An 18,721-nucleotide genomic window follows, 5' to 3' on the forward strand; every position below is an offset into this window, starting at 1 on the left:
TCACAACTTGCAAAATTAAAACGTTCACTTGAATTCAGTCGCAAAAGCTACTTTTCCACTACACATTATGGTTGATGATCTCTCTTCTTTTGACAGTTGTGGGATATGACCCCAGTCGTGTCTTGATAATACTCCCAGGCATCAGAACGACAGTACTGACTCAAGAAACGGTTGTTCTGATCCAAATCATACTGGCGCTGTGAAGCAGATGTGTGAGAAGAACCCACCTGAGTTCACTTATTACCCATGCACACGGTGGTGAGCTGGTGAATGATCACTCACGGGGGACACTTTCAACCTGTTCATACAATACACAAGAAGATATTTTTTTAACAAACTGTTTATACAGTCTGACTGTGCTGTGTTGTTCTGAGTATACTGAAAACTCTGTGGGGTGTTTAATTCTCGCCTCTTTCAGCATTCCTTTTAGTTGCTTTGTGTGTCCGAGAAGAATGGTTCAGGTCATTGCAGTGATTATGGACTAGCTCTCATTACTTCGGCAGGAATCATGTGGTCAGCACCTTTTCCCCCTCTGCCTAGCCCTCACTTTCAACTGCTGCTTACCACCAAAGTGCATGTAGTCACACTGTGTAGCAGTTCTGCTTTCATAGAAATCCCCTTCCACTGAGGGATTCAGAGAAACATTCCTGTGAACTTAACCTTCTGGCTTCTTGAATCACCTGAAGAATGATTTGTTTGCCTCATTGGTGTTCTTGCTGAGACGATCTTTGTGTTTCATGTCATTGTCTTTTCCATAGTAGAAAAAAAAAAAAGAGAGAGAGAGAGAAAAGAAAAGAAAGAAAGAAAAGAAAAAAAAATGCTGTGGGGACACTGTTCAGCCATTGTCATCACAGAAATAGATTGTTATAACTCAGAGCTTCAACCCTCAGTGCCTGGATCATTTCTTAATCAGTTGGAGCCTTCTGAGCCTTTAATGGTTAGTGTTGTGGGGATTTTTTGTTTTGTTTTGTTTGATTTTTGTTGTTTGTTGTTTTTTTTAACACAGCTCTCCTCCATGCATAGTATTAAAACAAAAATGCTGTCCTTCAAAAAAGTCTTTCAGATATGTTTTTCCATATGACTCATCTCTGAACTTGAACGTATTCATTACTGAGATTATATGCTGCTATTCTCCTCACATCTATGTTTTCCTCCCCTCCAACAACTAGATATTAAAGATTTTATCTAATGTGTTTTATCAGAATGCTTTGCACACTTTCATATAAAACTGTGTCAGCCGAGACAGAAGGTACTGAGCTCATGCTTTGTTCTTGTTGTGAGTGTAAAAAGAAGAATGAGCCTGAAGATCTCCAGTTTTGAGGGAATCCAATAAAACTTGATAAAGGGATATGGAAGTACTTTTGAAAACTCTTGCTTTCCCCTATAAAAGTAGAATTAAAAGAGCAGCATGCGTGTCTTCCATACCTGGCCCCCCCCCCCAGTACTTCCTGGGAACAACACCTCATCAGCCCTCACCTGTCAGGAGCACTAGGGGATCAGTAGTCTCTTGGGAATCTCCAGATTAAATAAAGCCCTGCAGATAAACAGGCCAATTACTTGCCATTCCCTCTTCAAACCCTACCTCTACAGTGTCTTTTTTCACTTCTGGATTGACACTTGGTGGTAGTATTTGAAATCCTTCTCTGCAAGAACCAGTGTAAGGATCCCAGTTTGAGCCCCCGGCTCCCCACCTGCGGGGGAGTCTCTTCATAGGCGGTGAAGCAGGTTTGCACGTGTGTGTCTTTCTTTCCCCCGTCTTCCCCTCCTCTCTCCATTTCTCTCTGTCCTGTCCAACAACAACAATAATAACCACAACAAGGCTACAACAACAAGGGCAACAACAAAAAAAGAAATCCTTCTCTTACCCTCTCTTTCCCTAGAAAGTAGTTCTTTCTTTCATGATCACAAATCTCTTTCTAACCAGGAGAAGTCCCACCAGCCATTTTTAAATACACTGACCAGCATGCTTCCTGGGGGTAGGAAGCACCCCCATTCCTAGAGATGATCCAGCTGCAGCGTGGGAAGGTAGCCAGGGTACATAGTGGTCATCAGCTGACCACGTGGCCATGTGACCTCTGGTCATTTGCACACACAGAAGTAATTACCCCTACTTCTTCCCCACTGCCCTTGCTTGCCATCAGTCAAAACTGTTATAACTAGCCTGATTTGTTTTTGCATGATTGCTCTGTGAGAAAGCTGTAAAGAGGGAATAAAATTTAGATTAGTCAAATACTTATTTTGTATTCAGTCATTAATTACTAGAACCTGCAACCACTAAGTTGCACATATAAAGAGAGCTGTGTGTTGAAATGAGTAATAGAAATGAACCACTGGTTTCCCTCCCTGAACTTTGGCGCTTGGCTGGTATGTAGAGATTTGGGGAAGCAATAGGTCAGGTACCCAGTGAGCCTGGCTTGGACTCTTGAGTTAGGGACTTGACCTCAGACCCCATTCAGATAGTGGATTGTCCCCATTGGAGTGATCATGTGGGTTCACTGTGGTCGCTCTGGTCTGTGGCCCTGCACTTCATTGTGGCCACTTCACCCCAGCCCACAAAGCTACGCAGAAGTTGAAATCACTTGGCCATTGCTGATGAGTGTCATGATCAAAACCCAGGGTGTCTTGTCTGTTGTTCTGCCCTTTTCTTTATCCTCTTCTGTGTGGATGCATGCTTGAATTTGGTGAGACGTGCTCAGCAAACCAACCCTGTGTGTTTGTAATGCTGTGAATTCTGGATTTTATACTACATGTCTCCACCAATTTTGTAACTCATAGGGTGCTGTGGTGCTGGTTGCCTGCCAAGCATTTTATGGAATGGAAGCTTCATTAAGAGTGAAAGCTGGCAGCAGCACTTGACTTTTTGTTCTGTCTAGGTTAACTATCCTATCACTTGCTTTTTCCCCTTGGATTTTTACTTTATGTGTTTTAGTTCCGTTATTTCAACATACAGGAGCTCTGGAAAGCGATGCCTAACATAGCTGTGCTGCACATAGTTGTACTTGGTTTCTCCAAAGGAAATGATGTTTCTGGAAACTTTAACTACCTGGGTATGTCTCCACTGTAGCAAATATGGTTTTCAATTAACTACTTGGAATCATGCATCTTTTTTATATAAAGTCAATTCATTGTGTTGTGTTTCTCATTTGATTGAGTTATTCAGAGAATCACAAAATCACAAAATCAGAAGGGATCTTCAGAGGCCTAGTATATTCCAAGCACAGAACACTTGAGTCATACCAGGCAGTTAGATACAGCTGAGATGTAAACAAGTAAATCTAAAAGAAGAATTTTCAAGGAGCAAATGTTTCTGAACATTAACTGGTAATGGCATGAGTGGGAGGAGTGACTTCCAGAGCCTCTGAGACAGGAAGCTTTTAGGAGCCCGGCTTGTTCCTCTTATCACAGGAGAATGTGACACTCTTTCGGCCCAGCCCTGTGGTGGTGAGTAGGTGGGTACTGTGCAGTGAGGCAATTATTGCAGGTAAACTCCATCCCATACTCTTCACAGACCACCCCTCTGGCAGAAGGAAAGTAGAAACCCATGGGTTTGAACAACTTACCTGGCTTAAGGCTGATCTTGATGAGTCTGGGCCAAAACACATGTTTCTCATGTTAAACTACACCTTTTCATATTTGGAGATATATTTTAAAGAGCACAATTTAGTTCTGCTTATCCTGAACTTTTTCCCTTTTTTAAAGATTTTATTTATTTACTAATGAGAAAGATAGGAGGAGAGAGAAAGAACCAGACATCACTCTGCACATGCACTGCGGGGATCAAACTCAGGACCTCATGCTTGAGAGTCCAAAGCCCTATCACTGCACCACCTCTCGGACCACTCATGAATCATTTTCTTTCTTCCTTTCTTCCTTTCTTCCTTTCTTCCTTTCTTCCTTTCTTTCTTTCTTTCTTCCTTCCTTCCTTCCTTCCTTCCTTCCTTCCTCCCTCCCTTCCTTCCTTTCTTTCTTTCTTTCTTTCTTTCTTCCCCCTACCCCCAGAGCACTGCTCACCTCTGACTTATAGTGGTATAGGGGATTGAACCTGGGACTTTGGAGCCTTAGGCATGCGAGTCTCTCTCTTTGCATAACCACTATGCTATCTATCCCTGCCCATGAATCATTTTTAACATCTCAATTTTAACTCTTTCTTTTCTTTTTACTGAATAGGACAGAAAGAAATTGAGAAGGGTGGGGGAGGTAGGGAGAAAGACAGACACCTACAAACCTGATTCACTGCTCATGAAGCATCCTCCTTGCAGGTGGGAGCTAGTACTCGAACCTGGCACATAGTAGTATGTGCCACTGCCTGGCCCCCTAAATTTTGACTTTCAAGCAAAAGTATACATCAGAGTTACTCAACATAAATATTCTTTTTTTTTTTTTTTTGCCTCTAGGGTTATTGCTGGGGCTTGGTGCCTGTACTATAAATCTACTGCTCCTAGAGGCCAATTTTTCCCATTTTGTTACCCCTGTTGTTGCCATTATTATTGTTGTCACAACTGTTGTTGTTGTTGGATAGGAAAGAGAGAAATCCAGAAAGGGGAAGAGAAAGACAGACACCTAAAGATCTGCTTCACCACCCGTGAAGCAACCCTCCTGCAGGTGGTGAGCCAGGGGCTCGAACTGGGATCCTTACTCTGGTCTTTGTGCTTTGTACCATGTGCGCTTAACCAGCTGTGCTACAGCCTGACCCCTGACATAAATATTCTTTAAATAAGATTCCTCTGGTTTTGCCTTTTCATAGTAATTGTATGTAAATGGACGTATGCACTAGGATTTGTATTTTTAAAGTGAAAGAAAGCATCTTGCCAAATCATTTTTGTTTTTTCTCCTTTAAGATCTTAAGTTACATTTTTCCTGATGTGGAAGTAAATGCCTAGCAACTAGATTAGAAAAACATGGAACTTGAGCCCATTTTGAATGCTGGCTTTTGTAGATGAGCCTTGAGAGTCTAGTCCAGTTAAACTATTTATTGAGTGCCTGCCATGTACCAGGCTTTGAACTAGACCCTGGGAGGTGAGGCCCATTCAGGACTGTGGGGTCCCACTAAGGAGTTGTCTGGGGTTTCTCCAGCCCAGCAGGAGAGAGTGCAGGGGCTTCATAAGAAAGGATTTACAAGCTGGGTGTTACAGGATGAGGAAATGGCTTTCCAGGCTGCAGGAACAACATACAGAAAGGCCCAGTGTCTGGCCTAGGCCTGGTGCTTGGGGACTGCCAGTGATTCCAGTGGCCCCAGCCTTTGCAGCTGTTGGGTGGGGGGAGCTTGGTCACAGAGAGAGAAGTAGCACATAGCGTACCCTAGAGTTTGCTCAGAAGTCGTCAGCCTCAGAGTCTTTTCCTGCAGCTGAGGTTAATATCAAGGTTTTTTTGTTTTGTTTTGTTTTGTTTTTGTTTTTCCTTTAGAGAGGCCAAGAATTCTAGAGAGGCTTATAGTAAATAGGGTTTCCACTTTTGGGGGTGCATGGCCCCTCATGGGGGAGCATGAGGTAGGGCTACAGATTGTCACATGCATGGGTTGTCATGCGGATGTCTTGACTCCACATATGGATCAGGTTCAACTGTTTCTCTCTAGGAGGAGGTTTATTTTGCCCTTACACATCCTTCCCACCAAAAGGCCTATTGAGACCCAAAAAAATACAAAAGGAGTGTCAGAAACTCCAAAATTGGAATGGGGCCCTTTCTTTGTGTTTCCCAATGCCAAAGAAGATTGGAATAAATGTAGTACATAGTAGCCCCTTGTCAGGGGCATGGTAAGAAGACTCGGACCTTGAATAGTGGGTGAGGAGAATGAACATTCTTTGGTTCCCTTCCAATCCTGTGATCTTGTGATTCTATGAATGTTATTTGTGATTGGGGCAGCCTACACCATTACTAATGTCTGACCATGAACATTACCTGATCCATGCATGGCTGACTTTATTTCAGTAACTGGAGCATATCTCAGTGCCCTTGTGTCCTATCATAACAAGTAAATTGCTTGCTACATTTTCCGATCTAGCACCCAGTAGGTCTGAAAAAGATGATCAGGCAGGCGTAAGTTAATCATGGTACCATCTCATCAAACATAGATACCTCAAGATGTTCACCCATACTAATTCAAAAGTGTAGCTAACTTTGTTGGGTAAAAAGGAGTCAGGGAATTAATTGCAGGTGTGCTTAAAGGTTGGTGTTTATGATTCTCTTTATTTGTATTTTTGGGGAAGCATAAGTGGGTGAACTGTAACAAAAAGGGAAAAGTAATTTTAAAAAATGTTTTTTGTTTATATATAGTTTTTTTTCAATTATGTGAACATCAGTCTGTCAGTAGCATATGCCAGTATGAAATCTGAACCAAAACACTTTTGTCTCTGGTAATCATGGTACTTTTAATTCATTTGTGTTTTAATGGCATTTGCCTTGCTTTTTAAGTGTCTTGCATTCATTGTATTGTTATTTTACCAAAAAAATCTTTATATATAAAAAATATAAGAACTGTTATTAACTGGACATGAGGGAGGGTGCTGGCCCCATGTTCATACCTGACCACCACTCATTCATAACCAGGACAAGGGCTGCTCCATTCCACACATTTTCTGTGTGGCCTCCCCACAAACTCACCAAGGCAGCCCAGCTACTTGATGGGTACCTCCTTCTTTCTTGTTTTGAAACAAGGAGACTCTCCAAGGGGTTAGGTGGAGGATAAATAAAGCCCAGAGTTGGAACAGATTTCTCAAATGTGGTTGTAGCCAAGTTACCCCTACCCCCCACCATTTACCTGTCACTGGTGTCAAGTCACCGAGCCCAGTATCCCTGACTGGACTTCCTGTGAGTGGGAATGCCCTACATATTTGAATGTCTCTACCTAGCTCCTTACCCAAAGGCTGCTACTGAATATTGCAGATGTCTTTAAACTCTGTTCACTGGCTCCCTGGGCATCCCTCCCACTGAACCGTGTAGCCATTACCAGTGTAAGAGACTGTTGATGCAAATATGCCTCCGTGGCTTAAAATAAATCTCTGTGGAAACCTTGCTGCAACTGTCGTTCCATCATTGTCAGGCTGTAACATGTGACCACATCTACTCAACAACCCTGCTGTGGGGTTGGGGGTCGGGGCTAAGGACAGTAGCTGTGTGGCCCACCCTAGCATTCGGCATCTGGGCCTCAGGGAGAGCCACAGTCTGGAGACAAAGGCAAGGGGCCCTTCATTCCAAGCTGAGCTCAGTACTGGGCTATTCTCCTGCAATCCCTTCTGTTTTCTTCATCTTTCACATAAGTTTACTCTGGCTATGGATAATACACTTTCCAAATGAGGAGAAAGAGGACTCGGGGACAGACACAGTTACAGAAAGCCCCTCTAGAAACACAGGAGGCTAATTTTACAAAGAAGGCAGGAAGATGTCAGTGGCCTGGACAGTATGGAGCAGAGTGGGGTGGTGGGCTGCCTGTTACCCCTAGGCCTGTCCCTGGTGTCACCCCTGCACTCAGGCTTCTGCATTCCTCCCTCAGACAAGGACAGGGGCAATCAATGGAGCCCACACCCCGTGACCTTCTAAGCAGCACCCTAGAAAACTGCTGGCGGGTGGAGGGAGAAGGGAACGACTGTGAATTGCACCTCATGACAGGCCCACCTGGGTGCTCTCCCACCCCACACCATGGGTGATTCCTGGCACTTGTCTCTTTGAACGACAAGGGTGTATGCAGATATATTCTGTATCTGTTCCCTGGTTCTGTTGAGGTCTGCTCTGGAGTCACTGAGGGGTAGAAAGGCAGGGTCAGATGAGAACACCATGTATGTTCCAGGTGCATTACTGGAGCCAGCCCTAACTGAGGCAGGTGTGTACTAGGCCTCCAGGGACTTGTTTTTCTAAGTCACCACTGTCCCTTGGTTCCATTTGCTCCAGAGAGCACTGAGGCAAAGAGCACCCTTGGGGAGCATCAGGTGCGGCATTTCCACTCCTCCTCCCACCCCTGCTCCCTGACCACAGGGAAATGCACCATACTAGACAAATGAGAGGAACACTTGAGAAAAGAAGCTGCCTGACCCCAGCCCAGTTGTGTTTATTTTAAGCCCGAATTCCCCATTCTCGTAGGGGCCTCACAGTCCTGGTGCAGAAGCTGCCTGCTGGCGTCTGCTCCACACCCCAGGTCCTCCAGGATGACACCATGTTGGGTCTATTTAAATCTGTGAGCCAGCTCTTCCAGGATTTCCATCAATTTCTCCTCTTCAGCCAGTGAGGATGATGTTCTAGCAAGAGGCAAATGTGTGGGCACTGGCTTCCGATCTAAAAGCCAAAGGGACACTGACATGAGCACTCAGGCTGCTACTGCTCACCCAGGGCAGTCACCATCAACCGCAGAGACGCCGCCAGCCCTCTGCCGGGGGCCACAGACTTGCTGTGAGGGGCCTGGGGGCAGGAGTGTGAGGTGTTCAGGAACCAGCAGGCACAACCCTCTTGGCCACCACAGGATCACCAGAGCTTCATGACAGCCCAAACAGGAGTGGCAGTTAGTAGTGAGGAAAGAGCCAGAGAGGGGGCTGGGTGGTGGTGTACCCAGTTGAGTGCACATGTTAAAACTAGCAAGGAACTGGGTTCAAGCCCCTGATCCCCACCTGCAGGGAGAAAGCTTCAGGAGCAGTGAAGCGAGTGTTGCAAGTGTCTATTCCCCGCCCCCCCCCATCACCTTTTAGTTTCTCTGTCTTTATCAAATAGCCAGAACAAAGACCCTGCCTTCCACTAAGGCCAGGTGACCCCTTTGGCACCCCCACCTTCATCCCCATTCAGAACTTGCCCCTCAGGACCAGCCAGACACAGGCCAATCCTTGACAAATCACTGCCCTCCACAACGAAAACAAAAAAAAAGAGTCACAGCTCCTCGTGTGGCCAGGCTGCTTTGGACAGTCGCCATCCTTCATCTCTGAGCTGGGGACCCAACACCCCACACCCAGGATTTAGGTGACAGAAATCTGGACCTGAGGAATTCTATTCTCAGGGGTCCCCCTGGGTTGGAAAAGATCAGTGGGGGAATAAGAGATGGAAAGTCAAAGGAGGGACATGTCACAGCTTACCCTGCCAAGTAATGGAGCCATTCTGCCAAGGAAGCCATCTTACCAAGGAAGCGTAGGCACAGTCATGCAAGAGAGGCCACCCCACCACCAGCTGGGACTTCACAGGGATGAGGGTCCACTTGAAAGGGAAAGAGGGTGTCACTTGCCCCCGCACGCAGAGGGGACATCACCTTGGAAGAAGCAGCCGCTGCGCTGCGCGGTGGCGGCAGGTGTGAGGGCCAGCCAGAGCACAGTGTCCGCCCCCTGGGCCGCAGAGCGCAGCCTGTCCTTGAGCCTGGAGTAGAAGCCAGGCATGGAGCGCTGCACACCTGGGGGGGGGGGGGGCACAGGGAGACTGATTAGGACAGCATTCCAAGTGGCAAATTCAAGTGAAGTGACGGCTTTTAAACACCAAGATGATGATGAATAGGATCCAGACTACTCTTTCTACCTCCAAATAGCACTTAGCTTGCTGTTTCAGAGCCAAAGCTTCTTGTTATTATAACTCCCCCCCCCCCATCCAGGTGTTTCCCTGAAGACTGGTGGAAAGTGCTGCTGACAGGGGACAGGGCACTGGCACCCAAATTAAGAACACAGTCACCTGCAGAGCCTGCCTTCCTTTCTAGGATAAGAAGCAGGATCTCCCCTAGCAAGGTGAGGGCCACACAGGCCAAAAACAGATTAAATGTCTAGAGTCCCACCTGCTGAGTCAATAGCTCTTCTCCCTGACTCTCAGCTCCCTGAGGAGCCTGGCTAAGGCCTCTTGAATGCCTTCTTGGATGGTGGCAGTTCCTTCTTTGGAAGAGGGAGGAGGGAAAGAAAGAACTGCTTCATTTCCTCTGCCGAGATCCTTGCCTCCCCCAGCGTCCCAGGGCTACAGAGAAATTCCTTACCTAGTATCCTGTGCTCAGACCCAGCCACCAGCCCACAGCCCATCCCCCTCCATAGGTGGCCTAGAGCTGGCAGCAGGTAACACCCCAGTTTGCCCACAGATCTTGGGGAACACAGTGTCTAACGTGAGCACATGGAAAACATCACTCTCATGCAGCTGAGGAGGAAGGAAAACAGAAAACATCTGAGAGCCAGAATGAGATTAGCAGATTTTATTTATTATTAGTTTTTCTTATGTTTTTATTTATTTGTTACTGGGTAGAGACAGAGAAACTGAGAGGGGAGGGGAGATAGAAAGAGAGACACTTTCAGACCTCTTTCACCACTCATGAAGATTCCCCCACAGGTGGGGACTAGGGGGGTTGAACCCTCGTCCTTATATACGCTAATGTATGCACTTGACCAGGTGTACGACCACCTGACCCCTGAAGTCAGTGGATTTTAGTGAGGGAACAGATCCTATCAGCTCTGGCCCTCTGTGTTTAAACTACACAGTTTTCTGTTGTTATTTTTTTTTCCCCTAAGAGAGGCAAAAAGAGGAAGATGGAGTAAAAGAGACCACAGCACTGAAGCTTCAATGTAGCAAGGTCTAGGCTCCAACCTGGGTCTTAAATATAGTAAAGCAGAGCACTATCCAAGTGAGCTTTTCCTCTGGCTCCACACAGAGCCTTTTATTTCTTTTTATAGAAACAATACTTGTGAGGGGGGAAAAAAATTAGGAACTACTGAGGAGAACAGAGAAGGGCTCTGAAAGTCTGGGATGGGTCACTCTGAGCACATGTGTGCAGTACTTGGGACCATGTTCACTGCCTCCTCCCCACCCTGACCTGCCAGCAACCTCAAGTGTCAGAGGCTGGGGTTGGTTCTGCCCAGCCCACAGAGCTCACCCTGGTCAGGCAGAATCAAGCATGGCTCCTCTCAGGACAGAGAGGTATCAGGCCTAGGTCTCTCCTGTCCGTTGTGCTGGAAGCATGTCCTGTGCACTGACAGCAGAAGACAGACTGCCTGAGCTCCAGGCATGGGCCCCAGCCAGGTCTCCTCAAACTTTGCACAGCTCTGTCCCCAGTGCAGCAAGAAGAATGGACTTTTTTTTTTTTTTTTTTTTTTGCTTTATGAGGTGTCTACTAAATGGACACATAAAGACCTGCACTTAACAGTCATAGTGCAGTTTTCCCCCACAGACACATCAGCACAGCAGTCTCAAGGTGCTCAGCTACTCCTTAATTCCCTGGCTAACTCTCTCACCACCCCAATAATAATAGGCAGTCTTCTTTTCCACCTTTAATCACTTTTTTAGCATGAGTTCCAAGGGTGCATACGCAAATGTTAAAGTGTTAGGGGGTAGGATTCGGACTGTAGTGCAGCAGGTTAAGCGCAGGTAGCACAAAGTGCAAGGACCAGCGAAAGGATCCCGGTTCGAGCCCCCGGCTCCCCACCTGCAAGGGAGTCGCTTCACAGGCAGTGAAAGCAGGTCTGCAGGTGTCTCTCTTCCTCTCCCTGTCTCTGTCTTACCCTCCTCTCTCCATTTCTTTCTGTCCTATCCAACAGTGATGACATCAATAACTACAACAATAAAACAAGGGCAACAAAAGGGAATAAATAAATAAATAAATAAATAAATATTTAAAAATAAAAAAGCTTTAAAAAAAAGTGTTAGGGGGTGGGCGGTGATGCACTGGGTTGAGCACATGTTATCATGCCCAAGGACCGAGGTTCAAGCCCCTGGTCCCTACCTGCAGAGGGAAAGCTTCACTAGTGGTGAAGTAGTTGTGCAGGCATCTCTGTCTCCCTCTTTACCTTCTCCTCCCTTCTTGATTTCTCTTTATCCAATAGAAATAGATAAATAAATAAATATATCAGAATGCCATTTCTCTTTCTTATTTTCTGCCAAAGCACTGCTCAGTTTTGGGTTATCATGGTGCAGAGATTGAACCTAGGACTTTGGAGCCTCAGATATGAAAGTCTCTTTACATAATTATTATGCTATCTACCCCCACCCTTAGAATGCCATTTTAAAAAATGTTAAAGCTTCTAGAAAACTGGCTATCAGAGAGGTGCCAGGTCCAGCTGCCTTGTACCTGGGCCTCCCTGGGTCCCTGTGTCTCCAGGTGATTTCCCTGGGCCACCCATCCTTCCTCCAAACACAGGGCTGCCAGAGTCCACCAGCTCCCCAGCCACCAGGCCACTGTCCCCAGCCCCTTCCTCTCTAGTCCCCACTGTCTCTCCCAGTGGAAATGCCTCTCCTCAGTCCTCATTACATTGCTTTTAGGTCCATTCCTGGGGAGAAGTGCTCCTGAGGCTGCTCAGGTATTTTTAGATGAAATGTAAGTGGCATGGAAATTAGAGGTGACAGCCTACCTGGGGTGTCGACCCAGCCAGGATGCATGGATGAGAAGTGGATGGTGGGGTGTGCACGGGCCCAGTGCTCAGTCAGGACCACCTGCTGCCTCTGGACAGATGGGAGAGAAAAGGCGTCTGTTAGATGGGAGGCAAGGGACTGTCTGTGGACATGAGGACAGCCCTACCTGGCCCTCTCCAGGGCCTGCAGCCTGCACAGACCCCACTTGGAAGTCACTTTCCTCCGCAGTGGGGAGAGAGGGGGGAGGCTCCCCAGCCAGGTCCCACAGAGCCCAGTCTCCTTCCTCCCTGCAGGTGGTGTAGACTCTACACAGGATATAGACCCAGAACCCTGCAGATTGTTCTCAACACAGAGCAGGCATAGGCCCCACTGCTGGGCTCCTGGCTAGGGGTTGACAGCTCCTACCACCTTCTCTGTTGGTCTATGCCCCCAAAAGGGAGGTGACAGCAGACCTGACTTCTCCTAAGGACAAGATGAAGACATTCCAATCTGAGCAGAGCTCCTTACAGGGAAGAGGAGTCCCTCTAAACCAGGAAACATTTTCAGGGGGAGCTGGGTGGTGTTGCACCGGGTAGAGCACACGTTACCATGCACATGGATCAGAGTTCAAGCCCTGGTCCCTATCTGCAGAGTGAGAGCTTCACCAGTGGTGGAGCAGTGCTGTAGATGTTTCTCTGTCTTTCTCTATCTCCCCCTCTTTAATTTCTATCACTATCCAAAGAAAGAGGGAAGGAAGGAAGGAAAGAAGAAAGGAAGGAAGGAAGGAAGGGAGGAAGGAAGAAAGGAAGGAAGGAAAACAAAAGGAAAGACAAATGGTCACTGAGAACAGAAGATTTATTGTACAAGCTCTAAGTCCCAGTGAAGACCTGGTGACAAGTAAAAATAAAAATAAAATTCAGGAGCTGCTCAGAGGACTGAGATGCCCAAGAATGTGTACCCTAGGACAAGCCCTCCTTGGAAACAAAAGACCCATGTGACATGTCAACGCATGGGACGCAGGGCTGAGAGAGCCACCTCACTTACTTTGTTTTGCGCGTAGACCATGGTTCCATCAAATGCTGTCCTTTCTGACTGGAGATCGTTGATGTTCAGTTTCTGAACCAGCATTCCCCCTGAGGAGACTGTTATCTGCAGCAAGTGCAGTGGAGATGGGTTCATAAACAGAAGTTTGTGATGCCCTCCCACTCAACTTGGCTCAACCACAGGTTCAGCGAAATAACACCCTACAGGTGTATTCAGAGTTCTGGAATCAGAGCATAACTAGGCCTTTGAGCTGAAACTGCACACCTGCAAAGCTGTGTTCCTCCTGGGGACATTAGGGAGAGTAGTCCCCTTCTCGCCTGTTCCAGTTTCTAGAGGCAGCTGAGACCCTGGGCATGTGGCTACAATATCTCCATCTCTGCCCATTTCCATCTCCATCTCTGCACTGTTGGGCCCCCGGACAATCCAGCTGTCATGTCCATGTCATGATCCTTCACTTAGCTGCATCTGCCTTGTACTGGTGACACTCAGCTTCAGGTGACACTCATAGCTTGGAGGAATGAGGACATAGCTCCCTGTTGAGGAGGGGCCTATTGTTACTCTGCCCACAGCAGAAGTGGCCACTCCACAGACTGATTCTGAGGTATCTGACTTGTGTCACCTTAACCCACCAGGAACGCACAGGTTCCTTCCACCTGTCCCCATCCATGTAGGTGGCATGTTCCCTGGGAAATGAACCACCACCCCCAGCTTATATGCTTCCCAGAAGCCTCCCATCCCCAGTGCTTCCTCAATTCTCAGACTTCCAGGAAAGCCTGTGGTGACTTCTGGAAAAACTGGCCTTGTGACCCACCTCTTTGCAAGGTCCTGCACAGGGAGTCTGTAGGACTAGGAGATGAGATTCACCCACAGAAGAGGCAGGGGAAGTGGGAGCCCTTGAGAGCCGAGGGTAGGGGGTGGGAAACAAGGATGGAGGATGGTGCTCCCAGAAAGTCTTCCCTGCCAGAACAAAAATTTGGGAACTCCAGTCCTCATGTCAGGCGCTCCCTCTAGTTTGGAGTCCTTGGCAAGAAGCACCAAGCTGGCCACTGGACACTGTAGGCCGGAGCAGCAAGACTTGACTTTGGAAGATTACATTGAGGGGCCCGGGGGGAGAATCTGGTTTCCCTCATGGAGTTGGACAGAACAGCTGCCTTAGGGCAGTCAAGGCAAAGGGCAATGAAGGAGGATAGCTACCCACCCATCAGGAACAAAAATCTCCTCACAAAATATCCCAAAGCCAGCTCACCACTCTGGGGTCATGTTCTTTCTCCAGCACAGGGATGAGGGCAATGGTGAGAATGTAGACACCTGGAGCAGGGGGGCAGACACAGAGGGTCATGTGAGGGACTACCACACACACACACACACACACACACACACACACACACACACACACACTGAGGAGGCAGGTGGGAAGGGCCAGCTCTTCCTGATCCAAAGAACATTTTTTTAAAAAAGAAGCATTTGGGGAGTTGGGCAGTAGCGCAGTGGGTTAAGTGCAGGTGGCACAAAGTTCAAGGACCGGGGTAAGGATCCTGGTTTGAGCCCCCAGCTCTCCACCTGCAGAGGGGTCATTTCACAAGTGGTGAAGCAGGTCTACAGGTGTCTGTCTTTCTCTCCCCTTCTTTGTCTTCCCCTCCTCTCTCCATTTTTCTCTGTCCTATCCAACAACAATGACATCAATAACAACAACAACAATAATTACAACAATAAAAAAACAAGGGCAACAAAAAGGAATGAGTAAATAAATATTTTAAAAAGAACCATTTATTTTTTAGTTTGTTAATTTTTTGATAGAACAACAGAGAGAAATTGAGAGGAGGGGTAAATAGGGAAAGAGAAAGAGAGACACCTGCAGTCTTGCTTCACCACTTGTGAAGTTTTCCCCCTGCAGGTGGAGGGGCTGGGAGCTTGAACCCAGGTCCTTGAGCATGGTAATGTGTGTGTTCAACCAGGTGCACCATCGCTCAGGCCCTATGTATTTATTTTTAATTCATTCATTTTTAAAATATTTATTTATTCCCTTTTGTTGCCCTTGTTCTTTATTGTTGTTGTTATTGATGTCATCATTGTTGGATAGGGAACAGAGAGAAATGGAGAGAGGAGGGGAAGACAGAGAGGGGGAGAGAAAGATAGACACCTGCAGACCTGCTTCACCACCTGTGAATCTACTCTCCTGCAGGTGGGGAGCTGGGGGCTTGAACAATTCCTTCTTTTTTTTTTTTTCCAAACCACTATTGGTAGAAACAATAGTTTACAAGACCGCTGTAATTGTCACAAAGTAGATTTCCTTACCTCCCTGAGTTAGAAGTCAGCGTATCACTCCCACCACCAAATGCAGCCCTCTGCCATCATGCACTGGGTTCTCCTTGGTCCCTTGGTCCCCTCCCACCTCTGCCTTTAGAGTCTTTGGCTCCACTGCAGTAGACCACAGCTCACCCATGTTTTACCCTGTGCTTGCCCTCTCTTGGTTTCTCAAGTTTCACCTATGAGTGAGGCCAACCGATACTTCTCTTTCTGGCTTATCTCACTTAGCAAGGAGCACCTCTAGTCTGTGTGCTAGATTGAGTGCCCTGTTGCTCCTGCTTGCTGTTCTGTCCCTTCTCCCATCTCATCAGGGTTTTCTGTTCTCCAGATCAGAACAGCTTCATGCTGAGATGGAAGCATGCCTACACTTTAGGAAGGAAAAGCACTGCAGAACTGCCTATGGGCCCACTTTACATCTATCCACACATTGCATTCCATCTAATCTCTGTGTGGACTGTGAGTAGGAAGCTTGGTCACATTGCTGGCATCACAAGGGTGGGGCAGGGTTGAATAAAGTGTGTCTTTCAGTGCATTTCTGCACTGTTTCAATTTGAATATCTTTACAATGAGCCTACAATGATTTCCATAATCATACAGCAGATAATGTTTTTAATCAAACAAGAAAGATACTGCTGAAATGTTTTTGACATGAAAAGATCCTCTACATGGGATGAAAAGTATAAGACAGCAGGGATTAACACAATTGTATTTTTGTTTTCTTTTAAGGAAACAAATGTCAGAATGAGGAGAATATATGTTAAAGTATGATTTCTGCTATACTGAAATGTTTACAATTCCTCACCTCTGACTGGTAGGACTATTATTTCTGTGTTCACGCATCAATCTGTAGCTTTTTAAAAAATATTTATTTATTCCCTTTTTGTTCCCCTTGTTGTTTTATTGTTGTAGTTATTATTGTTGTTGTTATTGATGTCACTGTTGGATAGGACAGAAAGAAATGGAGAGAGGGAGGAAGACAGAGAGGAGGAGAGAAAGATAGACACCTGCAGACCTGCTTCACCACCTATGAAGTGACTCCCCTGCAGGTGGGGATCCGAGAGCTCAAACCGGGATCCTTATGCCAGTCCTTGCACTTTGCGCCACCTGCGCTTAACCTGCTGTGCTACCTCCTGACTCCCTTATCTGTAGCTTGTAAATAACAGGTCTACCCTAACTTGAGTGAGCTGAGAACAAGGTGGAAGAACAAGAGGTCCGCAATAACATGGTCCTAGGTGCTTTTCTGGGGGCAGCCAGAGCTCTTGCTTGATCAGTTCTGCCCATGCCATGTCCTGCCCCTTAGGCACAGAGCACCTGGCACCATGGACAAGGTCTGGGGGACTGTGGAGAGAGTGTGTGAGCCTGGGACAGCACCCACCAGCACTGTGACTAAAGGCACCTCAACAAAACATTTTCAGCCTTGACTTCTTTACTTGCAGAAAGGAAGACAATAGCTGATCCACCCTGTTTCATTTACAGTGAAATAAGCACATGTCTCTGTGCACTTGGGCAGATGCCATTTTGTTTCCGTATTACTATGTGAAACCATGAGGCCACACTTTTATCCCAGACATTCTTAGCTGTCCATGACCCCATTAATTCTTTTGGAGGGCTTCCCTTATTGGTCACTGGGGGATTTTTAAAGATCTGTGAACATTTGGTCTCTCACAGCTGTTCCCCTCCATCCAGTGGCTTTGGATGCTGCCTTTGTGTCCACTAATGACAGCTTTCCCTATGACTCAGTCTGCCAGGGGCCAAAAGGACTTCCGCCACAAGTGCTTTGCCCCAGTACTCTGCATAAGAGACTGTCACAAGCAGGCTCCCAAGCAGGTCCAAAGCCCCTTCCAGCAGCCACCTGCCCTACCTGGAGGCCCAAATGAGGCTGAGGGCTGAACCTCTCTCCAGGGTGGGTGAGAGCTGGGGTGAGCCCCTCTGCATCTCTGCTTCCTGCCCAGGGGATGGCTGTGCTTTGTTTTCTGCCCCAGGCCCAGTGAGCCAATGCCTGTAGCAGTTTAGACATTACCACCCTCAGCTGAGCAGAGCAGCTGACCCTGTGCTCCCACCAGCTGCTCTCATCATGGTCACAGCTTCAGGACTTGAGAAGAGTACCCAGTTGAGTGCACATGCTACCACGCACAGGGACGCAGATTCAAGCTCCCAGTCCCCACCTACAGGGGGGAAGAAGCTTTATGAGTGTGAAGCAGGTCTCTTTCTCTCCCTCTCTCCCTCTCTCTTTCTCTCTCTCTCTCTCTTTTTTTTTTTGCCTCCAGGATTATTGCTGGGGCTAGGTGCCTGCACTACAAATCCACTGCTCCTGGATGCCACTTTTTTTCATTTTGTTGCCCTTGTTGTTATTGTATTTGTTGTTGACATTGTTGTTGTTGTTTGTTAGGACAAAGAGAAGTCCAGAGAGGAGGAGAATACAGAGAGAGGGAGAGAAAGATAGACACCTGCAGACCTGCTTCACTGCTTGTGAAGTGACCCCCTCACACACAGGTGGGGAGCTGGGGGCTCAAATCAGGATCCATACTCTGGTCCTTGCACTTTGCGTCATGTGCACTTAACCTGCTGTGCTACTACCCAGCCCCTTCTCTCTCCCTCTGTATCTCCCCCTTCCCTCTCAGTTTCTCTCTGTCCCCTCAACTAAGAAGAAACAACACAAGCCCTTCTCCCTGTCCACCCACTTCCCAGATCAGCACATTGGAGGCCTTGAATACACTTTGTGAATACCTCCTAGGACACCAGCTTCATCATTCCAAAGAAAATATGAAGCTCTTCCACCTGCCAGCATGCTTCTTCCCCTGGAAAGAGAATAAACACAAATCTATGACTTACAAACCATCTTGAACCCTCTATGCTCCCTGTGGGCACACAGAACCGACCAGGGCCTGAGCCCTGGTCGTTAACATCTGAGCTGGCAGCCATTACTCTCCTGCCTTCCAACTCTAGTGCTCCAGTTCCCAACAACATTGGGCAAAACCTTCCTCTTAAGGGTGGGCCCAGTTTCATCTTTGTTTTGGCTTTCTGAGGACTGTCAGCCTTTCCAGGCTGGAAAAGAGAAAAAACAATAGTCTGCTAAAATAACAACATAAAATAAGTACTATGTCTGCATGTATAT

The 18,721-nt window shown here is 47.1% G+C and overlaps 2 protein-coding genes across 8 annotated transcripts in view; one reads left to right on the forward strand and one right to left on the reverse strand.

Annotated features, from left to right (window-relative positions):
- Nucleotides 1-7,008, forward strand: part of WDFY2 (WD repeat and FYVE domain containing 2) — a 198,568-nt gene extending 191,560 nt beyond the window's left edge. For both annotated transcript variants that reach the window (XM_060194876.1, XM_007521564.3), the window contains one exon: nt 97-7,008. In XM_060194876.1, coding sequence (XP_060050859.1) covers nt 97-109 — 13 coding nt within the window. In that variant the 3' untranslated portion in view covers nt 110-7,008. The remainder of the gene's footprint in view (nt 1-96) is intronic.
- Nucleotides 7,009-8,004: 996 nt separating this feature from the next.
- The window catches only part of DHRS12 (dehydrogenase/reductase 12), a 40,813-nt gene continuing 30,096 nt past the window's right edge, over nt 8,005-18,721 (reverse strand). For 3 of the 6 annotated variants that reach the window (XM_007521565.3, XM_060194881.1, XM_060194879.1), the window contains 5 exons: nt 14,546-14,607; nt 13,300-13,404; nt 12,276-12,366; nt 9,218-9,355; nt 8,005-8,262 (listed from right to left, as the gene is read on the reverse strand). In XM_007521565.3, the coding sequence (XP_007521627.1) occupies nt 8,153-8,262; nt 9,218-9,355; nt 12,276-12,366; nt 13,300-13,404; nt 14,546-14,607 (506 nt within the window). In that variant the 3' untranslated portion in view covers nt 8,005-8,152. Of the gene's footprint in view, nt 8,263-9,217; nt 9,356-10,114; nt 11,481-12,275; nt 12,367-13,299; nt 13,405-14,545; nt 14,608-18,721 lie in introns of those variants that run through there. The other 3 variants (XM_060194877.1, XM_060194878.1, XM_060194880.1) reach the window with 3 other exon arrangements.

This window comes from Erinaceus europaeus, chromosome 7, assembly GCF_950295315.1.
Source record: "Erinaceus europaeus chromosome 7, mEriEur2.1, whole genome shotgun sequence".
Lineage (NCBI taxonomy): Eukaryota > Metazoa > Chordata > Mammalia > Eulipotyphla > Erinaceidae > Erinaceus > Erinaceus europaeus.